The 23144-nt window shown below is 42.3% G+C and overlaps 1 protein-coding gene across 2 annotated transcripts in view; it reads left to right on the top strand.

The window, feature by feature from the left end:
• The window catches only part of Veph1 (ventricular zone expressed PH domain containing 1), a 170173-nt gene that overhangs the window by 3227 nt on the left and 143802 nt on the right, over positions 1–23144 (top strand). For both annotated transcript variants that reach the window (XM_050147477.1, XM_050147476.1), the window contains exons 2-3: positions 8294–8579; positions 16775–16990. In XM_050147477.1, coding sequence (XP_050003434.1) covers positions 8427–8579; positions 16775–16990 — 369 coding nt within the window. In that variant the 5' untranslated portion in view covers positions 8294–8426. The remainder of the gene's footprint in view (positions 1–8293; positions 8580–16774; positions 16991–23144) is intronic.

The raw sequence follows: 23144 nt of genomic DNA, 5'->3' as shown, positions 1-23144 counted from the left end.
CAGGGTATCAATGAGCAAGGATGCAGGAGGGAAGATGCAGTCATGTTTCTACCAATTCGCTCTGCCCACACCTTCATTCTCAAATGTTTAGCATTACTCTAGAGCAGTGGTTCTCCACCTTCCTAAGGATGGGACCCTTTAATACTGTTCCTCATGTTGTGATGACCTCCAACCATAAAATTATTTTCATTGCTACTTCATAACCCTAATTTTGCTACTGCAAAATATAATATAAATCATAATATAAATACTGGTGTTTTGTGATTGTCTTAGGTGACCCCTGTAAAAGGGTGGTTCATCCCCAATGGGGTCAAGACCCACAAGTTAAGAATCGCCGCTTTAGGAGAGTTGTTCCTAATAGTGGCCATACATTTACTTGGCACCAACTCCACTTCTCTGTGTTCAGTGAGTTGTGTGGGTGGCATCTTCAGCAATGGGACCCTGCTGTCAATTTGTGGAGAGCAGCCTGTTGCCTCAGCAATAGCCTGGTTTGTTTGGGGATTCCCATGGGACTACTTCGTCAAATATCTCAATTAGATGTAACCCAATCTTGGTTCTGGAAGCCTCATTTGGTGACAAAACAGTCAGGTGGGATTCTGTCTCCTTCATTATTTGGTGATATCATTTATATAGCCTTCATATTTGTACACATTTTAGAAAGTTTCTTCTATATTAGGTTCCCGTACTGCCCCTCAATGTCCCTTAATTTTAACTACCTCTCACCATATTCCTTCCCTCAGTCCCCCTCTCTTCTCCTTTCCCCCAATTTATCCTCCTACACAGCCCCCCATCCATCCACAATTATCTATTTTATCTCCCGTTCCTAACAAGATCTATCTGTACCGTCTAGTCCCTTCCTCTGTACCTAGCCTCTATAGTACTATGGGCTGCAGCTTTATTATCTTTGATTTAATAGCTCACATCCACATATAAGCAAATACACACTGTATTTGTCCTTCTGGTTCTGGGCTACATCATCCAGAATGAACTTTTCTAGTTGCATTCATTTTCCATTAAAATTTCACAATGTCACTTTTAAATGGTATTTTTTAACTACTCCAGTGTGTAAATGTCCATTTTCTTTACCCTTTCTTCTGTTGAGGGATACTTAGGTTGTTTCCAGCTTCTGGCTATGTGAATAGAGCAACAATGAACATAGTTGAGTAAGTGACTTTGTCGTGGGAGGAATCCTTTGGGCATATGCCCCAAAGTGGTATAGCTGGATCTTCAGGTAGATCACTCCCCATCTTCCTGGGAAACCAACACACTAATTTCCATAGTAGCTGTGTAAGTTAGCACACCCACCAGCAGTGGACGAGTGTTCCCCTTACTCCATATTCTCCCCTGCATGGGCTGTCACTTGTTGTGTTGACCTTAGTCATTCCGACAGGTGTAAGATGAAATCTCAAAGAAGTTTTGATGTGCTAAGGATGTGGAAATTGATTTCAGTGTTTCTCAGCCACTTGAGCTTCCTCTATTGAGAATTTTCTCTTTGAATCTGTACCCCATTTTTAACTGGATTATTTGTTTCTTATTATCTAGTTTCTTGAGTTCTTTATATATTTTGGATATTAACTCTCTGTCTTGGTTAGGGTTTCTATTGCTGTGAAGAGACATCACAACCATGACAACTCTTTTAAGGAAAAGATTGAATTGAGGTGGTGACTTACAGCTTCAGAGGTCCAGTCCATTATCATCATTATGGGGAGCATGGTGCCATGCAGGCAGACATGGTACTGTCTACATCTTGCTGGCAACAGGAAGTGGTTTGTCTCACTGGGAGTAGCTTGAGTATAAAAAACCTCAAAGCCCACTCCTATAGTGACAAACTTTCTCTCACAAAACCACACCTACTCCAATAAAGCCACACTTCTAAAGTGCCCCTCCCTTTGGGTGCCATTTCTTTCAAACCACCACACCCTCTATCATGTGTGCAGTTGTTTAAAACAAAGCAAAACAACAACAACAGCAAAACCTTTTTCTATTTTATAGGTGGCTGCTGCTTTGTCCAGCTGATGATATTCTTTCCCATGAAGAAGTTTCATGAGGTCCCATTTATTAACTGTTGATATCAGTGCCTGAACTAATGGGGTTCTGTTCAGAAAATATTCTCCTTTGCCAATGAGTTCAAGGCTATGTTCCACTCTCTTTTTTGTTAGGTTCTGTGTGTTTTGTTTTATTTTAAGGTCTTTGATCCATTTGGAGTTGAGTTTTGCACAGGGAGAAAAGTATGGTTATATTTGGATTCTTCTACATGCAGTCATCTGGTTTGACCAGCACCATTTTGCTGAAGATGCTGTCTTTTTTTTCCCCAGTGTTTATTTCTGAGTTCTTTATCAAAAATCAGGTGTTCATAGGTTTGGATTTATGTCTGGGTCTTCAATTCTATTTTGTTGATCAATATGTCAATTTTATGTCTATACCATGCTGCTTTCATTATTATGGCTTTGTAGCACAGCTTAAAATTGGGAATAGCAGTTCTTTTACTTTTCAGGATTGTTTCAGCTATTCTGTGTTTTCTTTTGCTTTTGGTTTTTGTTTTTGTCTGTTTTTTGTTTGGTGTGTGTGTGTGTGTGTGTTTCCATATGAAGCTAAAAATTTTCCTTCCAAGAATAGTGGAGAATTGTGTTGGGACTTTGATGAGGATTTCATTCAATGTAGATTGCCTTTGGTAGGATGGCCGTTTTTGCTATGTTAATCCTACTGATTCATGAGCAAGGGAGATCTTTCCATCTTCTGATATCTTCTTCAATTGCTTTCTTCAAAGACTTGAAGTTTTCATATATGTCTCACTTTGTTGGTTAGTATTACCCCAAAACTGTATTATTTGAGGCCATTGTGAAAGATGTTTTCTTTATTTCTTTCTCAGTCCATTTGTCATTTGTATATAGGAGGGTTACTGATTTTTATGAGTTAATTTTATATCCAGTTACCGTACTAAAGTGCTTGTCAACTATAGGAGTTCTCTGGTGGAATTTTTAGGTTTCATATACATACTATTGATATAGATATGAATAATTTGCATTGGTATGGATTTTAAGGTCAATTTTGTTATATGTATATGTATTTTTGAACTTGATTAAGGTATTGTGATTGTGTAGTTCATTTAAAAATGTATAATTAGGAAATATAGGTTGTTAATGGATAATCATCGCTAATAGTTAAGCTTGTAGTCATGTTAATTAGATTTTCTAAATATATAGAGATATATTTCAGTTAGATAGACATTCTTCATATCTCTCAAAGACTGCAAAATATGGCATTTAAAATATTTTAATAACTTAGGACTTTTCATGACAATGAGACACGTCTGCTCCTGGCAGCACCAATCTACTTCAAGAGGAAGATGGGCATCGAAGAGGATCCTTATGGAGTTTGATAGCCATTTGGGCAAGAAACTGCTCTTGCCTGGACTATTACATAAACTGGACACAGAGAACCCGCAGAGAGAGGACTACTGAACTTGCCTAAAGGTGAGATGAACTTTTGGGGTTCCTGCTTCATAAAAGAGTCTGCGAGACATTCTGCAGGACACAGCAGAAAATGACTAAACTGTCTTTGAAATTTCCTGCTTCATGGAAATGTCTCTGGATACCATGGGCCTGTAGGCTGAAGATGGATGCCCCAACGGTACAGAGGAACTTTGGGTGACTGTCCAAGCAGCGAGATGTCTCTGTCATTTCTAGAGTTTTCTTATTTCTTGTTTACTTAAGTATTATTATATCCTTCTGGAGTCTTTGATGGAGTTGAAGAATGAATAGTTATAGTTTTCCTTAGTTATGATAAGAGATAAAATAGATATAAATATTGTAACTGTAATTCTTACTTGATAACTGTTTTGTTATATGTAATTTTACTATGTTAAAGTTAAAGCCTTTTTTTTGTTTAAACAGAAAAAGGGGAACTGATGTGGGAGTGATTTCTTATTAATAAAGAAACTGCCTCGGCCCTCATAGGACAGAAAATTAGGTAGGCGGAGTAGACAGAAGAAAATTCTGGGAAAAAGAAGCTGAGTAAGAGTCGCCATGGTTCTCCCACTCCAGACAGACGCAGGTTAAGATCCTCCCTGGTAAGCCAGCTCGTGGGCTACACAGAATATTAAAAATGGGTTAGAACAATATGTCAGAGACCAATAAGAAACTGGAACTAGCCGGGCCAGGCAGTGTTTGAAAGAATACAGTTTCCGAGTAATTATTTCTGGGTATAAACTAGCCATGCGGGCGGCTGGGTGCCGGGGACGCAGCCCTGCCGCTCCTAATTCAACATACTATCATATCATCCACAAATAAAGATGCTTTGATGTCTTCCTTTCCAATTGCTAGCCCCTTGATCTTCTTCAGTTGACTTGTTGCTCTAGCTAAGACTTCAAGTGCTATATTAAATAGTTATGGAGTGTACAAACATGTCAGTTCCTGATTTTAGTGGAATTGCTTTTTCTCTCTATTTAAATTGATGCTAGCTATGAGCTTGCTGTAAGCTGTCTTATTATGCTGAGGCATATCCCTGGCATCCCTAATCTCCTCCAGACTTTTCCCTTAAAGGAATATTGGAAATTTTTGTCAAAGGTCTTTTCTGCTTCTACTGAGATGATCATATGCTTTTTGGTCTTTCAGTTTTTTATATGGTGGATTACCTTGATCAATTTTCATATATTGAATCATTCCTGTATATCTTGATTGAAACCTGTTTGATCATGGTGGATGATCTTTTGGATGTGTTCTTGTATTAGGTTTGCAAGTACTTTATTGAATATGTGTGTATCTGTGTTCATAAAGGAAATAAGTACCTCTTTTTCTTTGTTGGTCCAGCTAATACAACAATGGCTCCCTATGAACAGTAGGTGCAAGAATCCAGTAACTGTTCAGTCCACTAAGATGGCTGTCTTCAGTATATGTAAACTGTTCTTCAGTGAATGCTTGAATCCTGGAAAGTAGGCTATAATGCCAGTGACAGATGGGTTTGCTAGTGAGAGCATGAGCAAACAGGCTAAGAGCTAGGCTTGCTTCTTCCACATGTCTATATAAGCTTCCAGCAGAAGGTATAGCCCAGATTAGAGGTGGGTATTCCCATCTCAAAATATCTGGATTAAAGATACGGCTTCCCACCTCAAAGACCCAGATTAGAAGTGGATCTTCCAACTTCAAACAACTTAGTTAAACAAAAATCCCTCACATGTGTGTGCAGTCATTTTTGGGGTTTCAGCTAATTACAAATTTATTCAAGTTAACAACAAAAATAGTCATCACAATGTTACTTGGTCTTTTCCTCTTGATATTATTAATATTCTTTCTTTCCTTCGTATATTTATTGTTTGAAATAGTTTTTCCCATTTTTGTCTATTTGGTTTTTTGTAAACTTCTTGTACATTGATAGGCCTTTCCTTCTTTAAGTTAGGGAAATTTTTTTTTCTATGATTTTGTTGAAAATATTTTCTGTGCCTTTGACCTGTGTTTGTTCTCCTTCCTTTATTTCTCTTGTTCTTAGAGTTGGTGTTTTCATAGTGTCACAGATTTCCTGGATGTTTTATGCCAGGAGTTGTTTAGATTTCACATTTCTTTGACCAGGATATCAATTTCTCCAGGGCATCCATTTCTCCCATCGAATCTTCAGTGCCTGAGATTCCCTCTTCCATCTCTCATAGTCTGTTGGTGAAGCTTGCTTCTTTATTTTCCATCCGAGTTCCTAAACTTTTCATTTCTAGATTTCTCTCAGCTTGGGTTTTCTTTATTGATCTATTCCCACCTTCAGGTCTTGAATGGTTTCATTCATTTCCTTTCAACTGTTGTTTGTGTTTTCATAGACTTCTGTGAGGAATTTATTCATTTCCTTTTTAAAAATATCATATTCATAAAGCCTGTCTTAAGATATTTCTTGTGTGCTTCAGCTATGTCAGATTCTTCAGGATCTGCTCTGGCAGGATTGCTGGATTCTAGTGAAGACATGTTGTCCTAACTGTTATTGATTGTGCCAGACACTGACTGGAGTCTGGGCATCAGGGGTAGGGAAGATTGTAAATCTAGGTGCTGATATCTGGTTTTGGTTTTGTAGATGGGACAGTTTGTTCCTTGGTTTCTATTGCCCTCTCTGATCCTTAGGAGAATGTAGTGGCTGTGTATTGCCTGGTAGGAAATTCTTCTGGGGCCATCATAGGTGTGGGTACTGGGGGTTCAAGGTAAAATGTGTTTCTGGGTGTTGGGAGCTGACATTTCAGAATGGGGATAGGTTGGGGTGGGCTGAGGGTGTTCACAGCAGGTACTCCAGCGGGACCTGCTTAGTTAGTCCCCTGGGGATGGGGTCAGAGAGTGAGGAGAGACCAGAGCAGAAGGTCTTCTCTAGAGCTAGGGGTACTGGGGTGAGTCTGAGGAATTGGGCTTGGAGAAATGGAAGGAGAAATGAAGATTTGCAGTTAGCTTACTTGCTTGCCTCGTGGAGTATCCTGTGGGTTCCCAGGAGTGCCTGCTGGAGTAGGGGGCTGGGACAAAGCAAATAGTTTGGGGAGGGAGGTGGGGAAGAGAAGACTATAGGATCTACACAGGAGAGGAGGGAAGAGGGGACAGGGTGGCTGCAGCAGGGCTGTTCTGTGACAGGGCTGCGGATGAGGCTGGGACACTGGGGTTGCAGGAACAGAAGGAGAGGCGACGATCTACAGTTAGCCTGCCTGCTTCCCTGACTGGAGCAGTTGAGGGAGGAGAGGGGGGGTTATGAGGGAAACATCTGTGTGGTCTATTGGAGATGAAGGCTCCTGTGGGTTGGTGCTTATCAGGTGGTCTGTAGAGCTCAAGATGAGACTGGGGGATTGGATTTGGAGTATTTGGAGTAGCTGATGAAGAGGTAGAGATCTGGTGTGTTAGTCTACCTGTTTCCCTGGCCAGAGGGAAAGCTGGAAGATAGTATAAAGATTGTACATCAACAGATCATAATGCCATTGAAATACTTAAAGATTGCCCATGAGTAATTGAAATACTGTGGATAGATTGACCTGAACATCCCGTGAAAGGGTTGGCTTGTGTCTAGACGCCACAGTAAGCAGAGAGTAAGGATCTTGAACTTAAGGCTGCATACAGCATAGTGAGGTGTTCCCATGACAGTAACTTCCAGGAGATACCCCAGGGACCATTGGGTCCTTTTTCTTCTCCCTCTCATTCCAGGGAACTCATTCGCACTGAAATAATGGCCACAATCACCCACTGCTCTTGCTAACCACGTCACTGTGGTTGGGCCCTTACTCTCTGAGAAACTGACTGCATTTATAAGTTGCTGGCATGCACGAAGGGATTACACTTCACTGCAGCCAGTGGTGAAAGTCTGCTCACCCCAAAACAGGAGATTAGCCCCATAACGGCTCCTAAGGGACCTTGGGGAGGTCATCAAACACTCCTGGCCTCCAAACGACAGCTAAAGTGTCTAGTAATGCAAACACTGTAATGTTATTAGCTCCAGAAGGGAGCTGAAGAGAATAACCAGGTACCCAACTTGTCCCCTTGCTCTATTCTCTGTGAACTGTTACGTGGTGGAGAAGTGACACGAAACTGTGTTGATGCAACGGAGTAACAGAGGGAAGCGACCTGATCCCCAAGACCTTCCTGTTTAGCCTGCGCTGCAGTACTATCGTGTTCAACGTCAGCACTCAAGTTCAGCTTCAGTAGAAATCTTCCTAACCCACATACCGAGGCGAAGCCCTTTATCTCGTTGCTATTGACTGGAGAGTGCACAGGCTTGAAGTGAGGAGATAACTTTGTGGATGGAAGGAAGGGAGGATTTCTGTTGCCACATAGCTGGGTCATAGCAAACTAGTTTCTGTGTCAGGTGCTGGAGGAATGGGCACCGGGCAGTGGGTTCTGAAAGGTGTTTCCTATGCTGTCCTCCATTGTGCTTGATTCCCGTGGGCGCTGCTTGCCGAGGATCTAGCCAGCTCCGGACTTGTTCCCTGCTCTTTCACTTCTTTCCCTCGTGGAGCAAAGCGGGAGGGGGGTGTAGGAAAGACACAACAGGGGAATGTGTGTGAGTCTTGTGTTGTTCTTTCAAAGCTTCCAATTAAAGTCTGCAGAAACCTGATACTCTCTGAAAGAAAGAATTTTCTGAGATAAAAAAAAAAATAAAAGAAAGAGCTCCTTCCAATACCACCAAACAAGAGCTAATTACTCTATGAACGTGTTTCCAATTCTCCCCCCCCATTTCCCTCTCCCTCTGCGTGTCCCTTCCCTCCCTGCCCCCACTACCAAGGTCACATTCTGAGCTCACGCCATCTGCCGCTCTGCCACTGTCCACACTGTGTCACTTGTTTCCATTACAGAGACTGCCAAAGGAGACCCCAAAGTCTGAAGAACGATGGCCCTTCCTGGGATATGAAGTGTACCTACTGCAACATGGTTTTCTCTCTCTAGCCCTGGATAGCTGAACATGGCCCTGGGTCCACAGAAAGCCAAATGATCCAACCCACAATGCATCAGCTTTTCAGATTGGTTTTGGGACAAAAGGATCTCTCCAGAGCTGGGGACCTCTTCTCTTTAGATGACGCTGAGATTGAAGACAGCCTGACGGAAGCTTTGGAGCAGATTAAGGTCATTAGCTCATCTTTGGTAAGTAAATTGGTTGGTAGAATAGACCTCTCGGGTGGCCAATCTCAGAGCCAAAAACTATATGCCTCCCAGCAAAGGGAAAGGCGAAAGGCCAGTGGTTTGTGGAGTATGTGGCTTAATTGGTATCTTAGAAAAATAAAACGGAACAAGCTATTATCTTAGGCCAGCCTTCGCCCCCTCGCAGAAACCTGAATGCTGGAAATGGAAAAACGAGAGGGGAAGTCTCACAAATGGATTCTTTGGGGGCTATTTTTACATCCTTGAAATGTCACGGAGAAGAGGGGTGGTAACAAATTTAAGGAAAGCAGACCTGCCAAGCTGCACAACTACATCAGCAAACAAAGCAGGGCGCGCGGGTGGCGGCGGCTGAATAATGAAAGAAGGCAGGTGACACCTCTGGCACACTGGTAATCCGAGACACGGACTGCCGGGGCGCTGCTGCCAGAAATGACAGTCGCCCAGGGCCTGATGATGCTGGTTCTGTTTACTTATGCATCGCCTCACTCTCTGAAAAAAAAAAATCTTTTCTTTGCTTCATTTTCTACCCTCCAGTCTCCATTTAATTCAACTCCGCGATTAGCCCCAAATATGGGCACATACCTTTAAGATCCCAATCAAGCCTCCCCCTCCTTTGTTTTGCCTCCGTGTCAAAATCATACATTCTGAAAACGCATCCCAAAGCAGAGATGTGTGCAGTACCCGGTGTGGCTTGGTATTGACCTTCTTGGTTGGGCTCGGACCTTCCTTGAGATTAGTCCTACTTCAAAGACCTCAGACTAAACGCCTGTCACGCCCACATGCTCACAACTCAATAGTGTTTGCCCACACTTAAGCACAGACACCCCTTGGGAGGGAGAAGGTGTGGGGCTCGCGACATTGACATGTAGCAGACTCTTCCATAAGACTTTTGAAAGGATCGCCGACAAGCCGCAAGGCTTGCTCCACGCGCCTGTCATCATATTCATTTGCCCTTCACCCTTTTTTAAAGATATATTTATTCATGTGTTTTGTGTGTATAAGTGCTGTGTCTTCATGCACACCCAAAGAAGGAATCTGATCTCATTACAGATGGTTGCGAGCCATCATGTGGTTGCTGGGAATTGAACTCAGGTCCTCTGGAAGAGCAGTCAAGTGCTCTTAACCACTGAGCCATCTCTCCAGCCCCTGCTCTTTACTCTTAATGTACCAATCCCCGTACCAGCCAACAGGTCATCTCCCTAACATTCTTCTTTGACAGCAATTACATGTTTATACTTTTCCCAGACCACTAATCAACTTCATCTACTCAAGACAAAGTATTGCGAGTACGTTTGCACTCTCTGGGTAGTGTTTCCATCCGGTCCTCATTCACTCTTCTAGAAATAAACTGGCTGGATATGTCATTGCTTTTTGTCTTCCTTGGAAAAACAAACTTACTCAGACTAAGGTCCCCGAAAGCCTGTGCTGTTTCCAGTAGAGGTCACTAGTAGCCTATGCTTTCCTTGGTTTCCTTCACCCTGCTTTACAGATAGATGTCAGAGGAAGGACTTTAGAACCGGGGCCTGTTATACGTCTCCACTGGTTCAGTGAGGGTGCGACTTGTGGCTGGCAGCACTGTGGAAGCCAGTCCTCTAGCGAACATCCCACCTAACTGAGTTCCCAGCTCTTCTTTCTTAACTTCAGTCTCATTGACTCCTTCTACCGATCTCCAAGGAGCAGAAGTACCATGGCGACTTACCGTTTACACGTGTCAAGCTTAGGCAACTGGTGCCAGTCACTCTTCCCTTGCCTCTCCTATTAGTTTGCTGTGCCATCTTGGATGACTTGCCTATTGCCTGTGTTAAATACATTCTCATGCTATGGCCCAGGTCTCCCTTGCAGCTTGCCCCTTTCTTGATGCCCCTGGATCAGAGTAATTAATTCTTATTCTCAATTCTTCAAGAATAGAACTAGAAGTTTCCTTTTGAGCTGCCTTTTCCAACATCTTTCCGGCACTGATCTCTTGTTTAATACTCTGGACAAATGGCCACTTCTGCTTGCTCAATAGTGGGGCTGGGAATGTTGTTCTTATGTTATTCCGCCCTCTTAGATTTCACCTTGTTAACTGTCGTCTCTGTATCACAAGACTCTTTGATGGGGCTTTCAGCAAGGCTCCTCCTGTGGATTGCTCTTAGTCTGCTACCAACGGAAGGACGGGAAAGAGCAAGAACCTTCATCTAAGCTCAGCATTTAGAATTTAGTTCCCCAGTAGTTCTGAGAAAGAAATCAGCAAGGAGTGATTTATCTTGTTGTTAGTAGCCTGAACAGGTAGTACTTGGTTCTATGTTCTCTAAAGCTGTGTCTGTCATGTTTCCTCTTTCGTCTGAGATCAGGTACTTCCACTTTGCCTTCAATTATGTGCACCACCACCATCCATTTATGCTTATCCAGACTTACACTGCTGCTTAAGACTCAAGAATCTTGACAAAGACACAGCTCTTCCAACAACTGTTGGAAGATCTAAAATCAGCTAGGAGGCAAACCTCCAAGCACACGTGTGAGCCATTTAGGTTAAGTTCATCTTCGAGCACGTCTGTAAGGAACTGGCTTGATTAGATTGATTGATGTGGGAAAGACACACCCTAATGATTGTCACCATTTCCTGGGCTTGGGTTCCTAACTACGAAAAAAGGAGAAAGGTAGCAGACCACGAATATTCATTGTTTTCTCCTTCCCAACTTTGGATACAGCTAGATGACGCTGCTTCAAGTTCTTCGCACCAGAACCTCTCCCCCATGACAAACAGTGCCCTGGAACTGTAAGCCAAGTTAAACCCTTCTCCCTTAAGTTGCTTTTGCCAGAGGTTTTATCACGGCTACTGGAAAAGAAACTAAGACATAGCATGTTCCTTTTTTCACCCAGAAGAAATCCTACCATTCAAACATTTTACTCATTCTTTGTTCTTGTCTCTGTTCTCAGCCATTGAGATTGGCCTCAGTTCCTATGAAAAAAACTTCAAACATCTGAAAAACAATTGTCAGGTCTCACCTATGGCTTCTCTTTCCAGCTAAGTATTTTTAGTATCTGTGGGTTTTCCTACGATAAGGAAGGTGTCTATGTCAGGGAATGGTTCTACCCCCTCACATCCTGCTTAAAATCCGTAACTCTGTGGTCGGCAAAACACAATTCATCAGTCTGTAGGGGAAGCTATACAAATTGTGCTATCTAAATACAACTTTGAAATAAATTACAATAATCATTTATCTATTTATAATAAAAATGATAACTCATATGTCATCACTTTGGGTTGTTCTTCCCAAGTCTCTGCTCTGACTTTTAGAGAAGGGATATTATTATTGATTATATTGCTGCCATATCCTAACCTCACTTCCGGGGAAAACATCAGCTCATCTGTGCAATCTCTTCCAGACTGTGTCCCTAAGAGGCTCCTGCTGAGCTCACTAATCCCATCCATACAAATAGACCTCATTGATAACTCAATATGAAGTTATTTTTAAAAAAAATTAAAAATGATAACACAAAGTTGGGAGCTGGTGAAGAGGTAAGGATAGGTTTGGGAGAAGTTGGGAGAGACGGAGGAAGTGGATATGATCCAAATACAGTTTATTCTGGACATTGATTAAATATTATATTTAGAAAAGACATAACAATAAAACCAGGAAGAGAGAGAGAGAGAGAGAGAGAGAGAGAGAGAGAGAGAGAGAGAGAGAGAGAAAGGGATGAAGGAGGAATTTGGCACAATTGAAATGCTTGCATATATTTCTTTCCAATACAATTGTCTTCCCTTAGCCCTGCAAGCTAACCTGTAGTTGGACTGTGGTACTCAGTCATGTATTTTTTAAGTTCTATATTAGAAATGCTTCACTTAATAAAATATTATTAGTAGAAAGTTTTAAACTTTTATATAAGGTTTAAAACCTAGAAAAAAATTTAAAGTTCTTTGGTGTGTATCTCCATATCTGAAATACGCAGATCTCTAAAACTAGTTGTTTCTCTTTATACTGAGAACCTTTGAAGTTTATAAAAACTAGAAAAAAATTAAACTTTATATAAATGCTTTTCTAGCTTTAATGCTGTTTTTAATTTCTCTAGCTTGGTACATGCAGTTTCATTTATGTAGCGAATTTTATATGAACATACCACTGTTTATTCATTCATTCCTCTTTTGGATTGACCCTCACTACTCAAATAGTGCTATAGTAAACATTATTGCTGTTGATTATTTTGGCGAACATGCACTTCTCAGGTTCTCAGTATGAAGTAAAACAACTGGATTTAGATTATCTTTGTACGTCTAGTATTATAATCTGCACCAAAGTGCTTTCTTGTGTGAAGGGTGTATGAAGCTTTATTCATTAGTTCCCGCATCTATCAAATGTTAAAACTTCTTTTAAATAAGTTTAATGAAGCAGTATGCAAATGCTAATTAAATCGGCAACTCCTCATTTACAAGTGAGGGCGACTATTTTTCATCTGTCATGTGCCATTCACCTCTTGGGTTTATATAAAGTACGGTTTCTATTTATTTATTTTCTTCCTCTTTTAATGTAAGGAAGGGTATTGAGGCATGGCCATACTTTACAGAGTAAGGCTGGCCTAGCACTATGTAGCTCAAATATACTTGAACTAGATTGTGATGTCGCAGCCTCTCAGGTTCAAGGTTGCAGGTGTGCAGCACCACACCTGGCTCCCCCCCCCCAGGTATTTAATGTCCTTTTCAGTTCTTAGACTGATTCTTTGTCACTTATGCATGTACTCTAGTATTCCAGAAGGAAGTGGGTCCCTTACTGTGTAAGCCTGGTAAGACAAGGGTACCCAAAATTGTGGAGTTTGTTCTTATTCTCTAAGAATTTTACATTTAGATACTCACATTTCATGAATGATTCTGAGAAAATGCGGACTGGACATTCTTTGTATCCATAACCTAATTTGAAAAAGACAAATGAGCACCCTAATGGCAGCACAATGTTTTCTTTTCTGAAGATACAGCCGTACCAGCTTCAGACTTCTTCGAAACAAAATTGTGTGGTTTTTTTTCTCCTAAGTTTCACCTCCTGCACGTACTTTCATGCCTGGTGCTCATGAAGGGGAGAGGAGAGCACTGCCTTCTCTGGAACTCTGGTTGTGGGCTTGCACATGCGTGCTGGGACCTGAACCCGCTAGAGCCCTGTTTAGTAGTATGCCTCATCTTCTAAATTAAAGCACCATATATCCTTAGCTAGGGCTAAAGATGGCATTCATTTTTTAAAGTCTTTTCTACTTTTTCCAGGTGAATAAAGCACAATCACTTTATTTGTTATTGTTGTGAGTGTGACAGACGTGAGAAGAGTGTGCATGCCGGAGCATGTGTGTGAAAGGCAGAGGACAAATTTTTATAATCCGTTCTCTCCTTCCACTTTACGTGAATCCCGGGGTTGAACTCGGGTCATTAGTTCAGCAAGTGCTTTACCACTTAGCCTTTTCATGAGTCCCTTAATACAACTTAATTTTAGTGATTTCATATCCAGCAATCTTAATCAACTATCCTATAATTCTGACAATCTATCTGTGTACATTTCTTCATTTGTGAGGGGTGGAGCTAAGTTAAGAGCACCGGCTGCTTTTCCTGAAGACCCAGGTTCAGGTCCCAGCACCCGTGTGGTTGCCCACAACCATCCAAGACTCCAATTCCAAAGAATGCAGTGCCCTCCTCTGGCCCCCATGAGCACCAGGCATAGAAGTGTTGCACAGACACACATGCAGGCAAACTATTCACACACATAAAAAAAATAACATTAAAGATAAATTATGTTTAAAATGCAGTTAAAGGATTCACACACAAAGAAGGTGTATGGTTTCTGAGTTGCCGAGGATGACGTTGTAAAAACACAGGCACTGGGAACATGTTTCCACTGGAGAAGGGGACTGGGGGCTGAGGGATGGGGCTACCAGGTCTTAGGGGGCTCTGCTCTGCACTGGCAACCTTGCTTTCTCCATCTCTAGTCCCATAGCTATGCCTTAGCTTTTAAATTAATAAAAATTTGGAACTGGATGGCCCAGTCATTAACAGCACTTGTTCTTCCAGAGGACTGAAGTTTAAATTCCAGCTCCCATGTGGCAGATCATAACCATCTATAACTCCAGATTTAGGAGATCTGATGCCCTCTCTGTACTCTTCGGACACTCATGTGTTGCACAGATGTACATGCGTGCAGAACACACACACATAAAATAGAAATAAAATGCTTTAAAGATTTAAATCCAATAATTTAAGTAATTTAAGTTTCTAATTTTAGAAAGAAAATGTAGGTGGATTTTTCTGTCCCTCCAGCCATCTCTCAAATCATGACACAGAGACTTACTATAAATTATGAAAGCTTGGTCAGTTACTTAGGCTTATTTCTAACTAGCTCTTATAACTTAAATTAACCCATTTTTATTAATTTGTGTCCTGCCACGCGCTTGTGGCTGTTACCTCTCCTCCTATACCTACTATTTTCTCTGCATCTGACTAGCAACCCTGCCTTCTTCTTCCCAGCATTCTCTCTGCCCTGAAAATCCTGCCTTGCTATTGGCCATTCATCTTTTTATTAAACCAACCAGAGTGACACATCTTCACAGTGCACAAAAAATTAATCCACAACATTTCCCCCTTTTCTTCTAAATAAAAAGGAAAGGTTTTAACTCTAACATTATAAAACCATATACAATAAGAACAACTGTCAAGTAAGAGTTCCATTTACAATGCCCAACCTATTTCTATTTGCAAACTTGGAGAAAGTACTGTGTTATTTATCCTATCTTAGTCCAAAGTTTTATACTGAAACCATTTCTGTTATAACTTGTATGACCCTCCCAAAACTTGACTGTTCAGCTTTTTATTAAACCAACCAGAGTGACATATCTTCATGGTGTACAAAAAGATTATTATACAACAGGGGAAAAAATACACAACTCAAAAGCTTGATTGATTTAACTGTCTAAACTTAGCTTTGAAAAGGAACGATGAAGCGTGTGCAGACTTACAACTCGAGTGTTGCCTTAATATCCTTAGTAGAAAAAAATATTGTTCCAGAGGATCAAAAGGAAAATGAAGTCAACTAAGGAAGAATAGATTTGACACTCATTGCCCAATTCCCAATGGAGGAAATACAAATGGCCAGTAAACACACGGAGCTATGCATCCGTACTTTGATTCAAGAAAGTGCCTAACACCAAACAGTAATGAGATACTGTTTTCCTCTGATCAAATTAGTAAAAATTAAAAATACTTTGTTCCTGCAAAAGCACAATGAAGATATTAAGTTTCCATCCAGCCGACTGGAGTTTAAATTAGTAAGGGCTTTCTGGAAGGTCATTTAGTAGTTTGTAGTGGGAGCCTCAAGATTATTTCTGTCCTTTGCTCCGGAAAATTGCTTCTTCTGAAGGAAAAAAAAAATCTGGGTTACAGGTGATTACAGTGTAGATATAGGTCTGAGATGTTTATTGACCTCATTATAACAGGAAAAACTGTGTTAGGAGTGAGAATTCCCAGTCGGCCAACGGAGCGGGGTGGTGCGGGCCTCTGAATGCTCACCTACTTCTAGTTGCCTGCCCTGTGAGACTCCCATGGTGGTGTTTAGTCAGACCTGGTTTCCAACACAAAGCAATAAGCATTTTTGCTGTGCACGTTTGTTTTTTCACGAAATTTAAAAATTTTCAGGGATCCTATTTTTCCTTAGTAAAGATGGGGACATATCTGGGAGGTAATTAAGACAGGAAGATGGAAGGAAATTTGAGTGGCAAAAACTTACTGGGGTTTGTTACTTCTTTGAGTTGAAGAGGAAGAAATGAAACATTGTGTTCTACTGGAGTCTGGGAAAGAGCTAATAAGGGAATATTACAAAGTAATGTGAATTTTTTTTTCTCGTGCACTTGACTAAAAAACCATCACTGAAAAAAGTAACTTCTATCTTGGAGGGACTTGAAACTGAAATGGCCTGAAGAGTGACCTGCTTGCACATTAATGATCCAGCTCCTCTGGCCAGCTGTCATCCTCCATTTTATTACCGACAGCAGGGGCTTGGATGTGTGTTCTGCCTCTTCGACAAGAGGAAGGCTGACCATAAAGGGCTTTACAGCCTCACTCCTTAGCACACAGCAACACACAGCATTTCAAAACAACTCGCTACGTAGCTTCCTTTTCAAGGACAACTTTCTCGAGTGCTTATTAACTTGAAGGTTTTCTTTCTAAATAGGATTACCAGACTAATAATAATGACCAGGCAGTGGTTGAAATCTGTATCACAAGGATCACGACGGCCATCAGGGAGACGGAATCCATTGAAAAGCATGCCAGGGCCCTGGTGGGACTGTGGGATTCCTGCTTGGAGCACAACCTGAGACCCGCAGGGAAAGACGAAGATACTCCACATGCAAAAATCGCATCTGATATCATGAGCTGCATCTTGCAGGTATGTCGCTGCGCCAGCAGCAGGCAATGTGATACGGAGTTGGCAGCTTATGGTGAACACATGATGTCTCTGAACTGAGAGGCAATTTTTGTTCCTCTTAGATACTGTAAAAAGACACCAAAACCCCGGATAGAGTATACCAGCAGGCGGCTCACTAATAAACTGAGAAAAATCCTACTGAGTCCCTGCTGTGTCCCTGTGAGCTATACTATAAAGAATGCAAAATAATACCTCAACAAGCATGAAAGCATGCTTGGGGAGGTCAAAGGAGGATAGGGGGCGCTCTTCTCCCTCACTTTCCACTCTTTCTCCAGACAGGGTCTCTCAGTGAACAGGAAGAATCAGCACTGCAGGCACATTCAGCTATGCTCAGCTCTGTGTGTGGGTGCTAGGGGTTTAAACCCAGGCCCTCATGCTTGCGCAGCCAATGCTTCTGTCTGCTGAGTCGTCTCTCCAGCCTGTCTAACTCACTTGAAGTCTATTTTCCTGTGTGCTGTGAATGCCTACCTGTTCTACATGTGAGAGATTGGCAGGTCCGTGTCTTCAAGTCTCTGCCCTGCCATGTCTTACATCTCTGCCTTGCCCCTTGTAAATTAAGAGCAACAACACCTACTGTCTGAAACTATCTAGGGGACGGGGCATGTGCAGCGCTTACTTTGAACAATTGCAGTCCTTAGCTAGCAAATAAATCCACAGTCTTGTAGGCCAACAGAAACAAGGTCCCAGATAACTCCCACCAGGACACAAACATGTTAAAATCTTATGCTACAGACCCGTGATGGTGGATGAACACGAAGAAGGACCTTCATTGCAAAACTCTCTATAGGTGCTCTCGACAGATGTGGAGCACCAAATTCAAGCCACAACTTACTCAGGACGAGGAGATTCCTCTGACCAAGTTACTAGATGGATTCAGTCATTTCCCATCTCCTGGAGAACCCCTGAAAGAGAGAGAAACAAGACATTCTGCTTTCTAAAATAAATACGAACTTGGAGAGGGCGGACAAGGATGAAAATGTGGACCAGGGGTATTATAACTATCGGCGTCATCAATGTACTAGAATGAAACTCTAAGGAATTGAGAGTACCTGATTTTGACCTCATCGTACGAGTCAGGGCAGTCACTTTTCCTCAACTGTTTGCTTATAGACCCGATGTCATATGTCAATCAGCTTTGTATTATCTGCTGTCTCCTCTCAGCTATGGAGGGCCTATGAAGAGGGAAATAATAAAAGACGGCTGACAAGGAGAACAAAGGGGGCTAGAAAGAATCCGCAAATCGGGAAGCATGTATTTTTCTGCATTGTGAAAGGACCTAATGTCTAGCCTCATTGCTTGCATGCACACTCCTCGTGTAGGCTTCCTCGGTCAGTACCCTGTGAAGACTCTGAGAAACAGGACCCAGGATGGCCCAGCATTTCCTTCAGAATTCTTATGGGGGAAACTGGTTGTATAAAGTTAGAAGGTTCCTCAACAAGCAATCAATCCCCTATTATTTATCCTTAGGGTGATCTTGGACAAATTAACATTTTTGTGTCTTGATTGCTTCATCTATTAAGAACAAATTATAGGAGTAATTTCCTTGTGGCTTTGTTGTGATGAATAAATGACCAGATAGCAAAAAGAAAAGTACTCAGGAAATAAGTAAGAAACGCCACATGATCATTAACTCCAGTTGATATTATCATCTGCAGGAGACCATTCGATACCATACGATACGCTCTTTTTACTGTTATTTGCCTGTGTGTGTTTTCTGTGCCCGTGGAAGCATCTCCCTCCAGGGCTATTCACTTATTTATTGAAGCAGGATCTCTTTATGAAACCAGAGCTAACCAGCTTGCCCCTGTCTCCACCTCCAAGTGTTAGGATCATAGCCAGGCTGCCGCACCTACTAGCTTTCACGTGGGTCTGATGAGCCCTCACTGGGGTCCTCACACTTGTGTGGCAAATGATTTATCCACTCAGCCATCATCCAACACACCATTCAACCCTTTGCAACAAGTTGTTAATTCAGTAATGACACCTGTTGGTGATCGCTTGCTTGTCTCTATTCTCCACAAATTATATTTTGTTTTGTTTTTCCATAGAGGTAGACCCAGCACCTACAATAGCACTTGGCAAACAGTAGGAACTCAGGTAGTATCTACTGAGTGATGTAATGTATGGGTTCAGAAGCAGTAATGATCCTGTGGTTTCCTTAGCAACTAGACTTCTCTCCAGTGGGCTTCTGGATGTGTTCTGGGACAGGAGAATGAAGTGTGAGGGATGGGGACAACCAACAGACCTGCTCCCTTCTCTTGCTTGTCAAGAAACCCACTGGGAAAACCAGATGACGGTGTGAATCAGACTTCTAGAAAGCTCCCCACCGGTCAGAATCAAGCATTCCGCCTGTGTGCTTGACGAGGCTGCATGAACATCCAAGGAGCCCTATTTTAATAGATGAAGTTGAACATCTCTTGAGATTGTTACTTTTCTATGGCTCCAATTGGATTCAATCCCTGGGGGCAGAGGAGCCTCTCTGTTCCTGTCACCCGAGATCTGTATCTCGTCTCTTTGCTATCTCCGTTCCAGTTTTAAACCGCTCAGAAAGGTTCCCAGAGTGCGTTTTCAAAGGGGGAGTTTCTACCAAGAGCTCAAATGGTGCTAATCAAATTGGGAAATGGAACCCTTGGCATCGTGGAACAAGGCCCTCTTGTTCCGCGTCTCCAGTGAGGGGTAGCAGTCCTCAGGAGTAGCTTTATTTCCACACCGCCCTGCCCTCCGTTTGTTCCCTGAGCTGGGAACTTGTAAGATAATATTCACACCCGCCCGCCCACATCTATGCAGAGGGCCAAGCACTGTCACAGGCTGCGGCGTTATCAGCGGCTCTTGAAGTGGTTTATTTCTTGTAGAATGGTGACCACAGGACTTTTTTTCTGCCTGTATCCCATTAGCCGCCCTGTGATCCAAATAACGAAAGATAAAATGCCTTGCTGTGCCCAGCTCTACTGCGTTAGATGCCTTTGAAGGGAAAGCTCAGCACTGGGGCAGAGTTGTTTGTTATCTGTTAGGTCCCTGGGATTCTTCTTTGTCAGTGTCTAGCCCCGTGTTCACATCCTGTTGTCGTCAGCAGTGCCTGTGGCTTTTGATATGCTAGGGGCTGTCTAGACACTGTTTTGAGCCCGAGTGCTTTTGGTGGTGATCGCTTAGAATTTAGATGAACTGTTTGCTGTTTGCTTAATGTTTTACTTCTTGTTTCATTTGAGAGATTTCCAAATTATATGAGTGGGGAGAAGAGAGAAAAATGGAGTGTGTCGAAGTTTGCTTTGTTTTTTAGTGATGAAATGATACGCCTGTTGTGCTTTTGTGCTGGATCCACGCTTCAGAGGCATCCAGAATTGTTCTAAAAAGAAAACAATCTGATTGGCTCAGAAGGCCCGCTCTTTCGGTGCTCCTGCCAAGAGCTACCTCACTCCAGAGCTTAAAACAGAAACTAACGATTTCCATCCATCTGATCCCTCCCTGTGTTTGTCTGTGCTCACAGTTAGCAAGTGCCACTTCCTGTTGCCACCACCTTTGGTTTTTTTTAACGTTACACATAAATGAGCTTGAGATCATAACGCACACCTTTAGTCCCAGCGTTAGGGAGGATGAGGCAGGCACATCTATGTGAGCTTGAGGTCAGCATGGTCTAGGTAGTGAGTTCAAGGACAGCCAGAGCTACATAGTGAGACTCCATCTAAAAAAAATTAATTAATTAATTAATTAATTAATTAAAAGTGCCTGAAGATCTATTCCTCTAGTAGAAGACATGTGCCTTTCTACTTTCAAGTTATTCTTGACAAAGAGACTTAGTGTGGAAAAAGTATCTTTGACATGGAGTTCCTTTTGGAATGTTCCCACTGGTAGGGCTTTGACCAGACATTATAGGGACAAGTTTAACTGTTGAAAGTTTAACTGTCAGAAGCCTCCATGTGATGGAGAGATTGGGTGGCTATAAACAGAGCCCATGACAAGACTGGGGGTTGGGGTAACATCCAGTGCTATGATGGAAGTAACTTGAATGTGAATTCAAAGAAGCAGCCAATGTAGCATAATTGAGAAAAGTGAAAAGAAGTCAGTTAACCATGCTGAACCCCACAGTCTGAAGTGTATTGGCAAAAGGAAGATGGATCACTGTTTTGGTATAGGTACTCAAGTGTTACTCCGAGCAGGTGTTAGAGACCGAATTTGGTGGATGGAATGTTCTGGTCATCACAGATGGTTGTAGAATAAGCATGTTATTTCAAGCAGGTTCAACCATGGTCTTGATGGAATAGATCTCAAACTCTCTTGGAGCTCTCCTGATCTTGTGCTGTTGAGTGAAGACTCTGGTTTCTGGCCTGTCTTCTTTGTACCTTGATATCATGATACCTGATCTGACCAAAGAAAGTCTCCCGCTGTAAATGAGTCCCTTGGTTTCACTATTACGTGTCTAGAAATCTCTTGGTGTGGGTTGTCCTTAATAGATTATAGCAACTCTATGTGGTTGAGTGCCAGGCCTGGGAGAGAAGAGGAGCCCATCTTCCAAGGAAGCTGCATAAGCTGCCACATCAGCAATGGCCAGTCCAATCAGGCCCATATATACGTGCTAGAGGAGGAGACATGGATCAAGATATTCAAATAAGCCATGAGAGGTCTCAAGGCAGGCCATGGTCCTGATGTATCTGGAAAATTGATGAAAAACAGGAATGAGTTAAAACACATCGGGCATTTTGTTTGTTTGTTTGTGCCTGGTGACTAGAAAACTAGGATCGCTTAAGCAAAAGGCATTTATTTAATTAGCTTGTTTACAGGAATGGAGATGGGCTAAGCACACCTGATATCATGGAGCTCAAATATTAACAGGACCTGATTTTGCCCAGTTTGCCTCACTGACCCCCATGTTTCTCAAGTTTCATGTAGTTCTCTTCTGCCTACTGAGATCACGTGATAGTGACACCCATAAACTCTTAACACCTTGAATCCAGCAGGAAAATTACAATCACAGAGCCCTTCGAAGAATCCTTTATTGAATTTGGCGAAGCACTTATTCCTGAACTATCATTTGAACCAGGGAAATGTGGCTTGCTGTCAGGCTGAGACACTCAGTCACTTTTGAGACCAAGGGTTGAAATGTCTTCAGCAGAAAAACTGGAGAGCTCCTCAAGGATGAATAACGTAGAATCTCAGAAAAAGGAACACAGGAGCGTGTGCAGGCTCAGCGAGGCTGAGGCCTGGAGGGAGAAGGGAAACCATAGCAATAACATTTTCCTTCAAATAGGGAGCAATGGAAACTCAATACCCAGATATGAGTGTTCCAAAGTCATTGCTCCCAACTCACCGAGGGTCTCAGCTATCCCAGAACATCGCCTTTACATGGCTCACATGCTCAGTGTAAACAGGCGACTCCTCCTCCTGGTCTTTATTATTATTATAAGGTTTGTTATATTCCATACGGTCTAAGGATATAACTTTCCCTTTAAACTACTGAGGATGCTTCAAGAATGAAAGCAATCCAGGCTTAGCACTGTTCTAGTCAGGATGCAGGCTCAGCTACAATAACAAACACCTAAATAGAACAGTCAGTTAAACTACACAGGACATGTTTGTCTCAGTGCGTGCCCTATTTGGAGGGTAGTCATTACTTCTCTCCAAGGTCACACTGGTCCTTGAGCAGCCTGGAAAGTCTTCTTCTACCAGTCAGTTGATGTTGTGTCTTCCCTGAGGCATATTTATCAGAGACTGCTCAGTGGGAAAATGTGACGACAGTCAGTGTTACAAATGATCTGGAGAGTGGGGTGACATCTCTGTGAACAGCCAGCAAGAGGGTGACAAAGCCCAGAGTGGAATCCAGAGTCTGTTTTCTGTCACATGCCCTTTCTAACACATTGTGTTTGCAGGGACCACCACCACCGTGCAGCTATACTATCTTCTTTCTTCCTCATACTCCCTGCTTGTGTTTGTGTGCTATATGCATGTGTACATGTGTGTGTGTGTGTTTGTATGTCTATGTGGGCATCTGCATATAGAGGCCAGAGGTTGATGTTGACTGTCTTCCTCTGTTGCTGTGCCCTTAATGTTTGAGACAGGGCCTCTCACTGTCCATGAATCTCACCAATTTGACAGGACTAACAGACAATAAGCCCCAGGGATC

Source organism: Alexandromys fortis, unplaced genomic scaffold, assembly GCF_014885135.2.
Source record: "Alexandromys fortis isolate MF-2015 unplaced genomic scaffold, M_Fortis_MF-2015_v1.1 scaffold_53, whole genome shotgun sequence".
NCBI classification, from domain to species: Eukaryota; Metazoa; Chordata; class Mammalia; order Rodentia; family Cricetidae; genus Alexandromys; species Alexandromys fortis.
The sequence above is the reverse complement of the archived record's forward strand: the minus strand, read 5'-3'. Positions and strand labels throughout refer to the sequence as shown.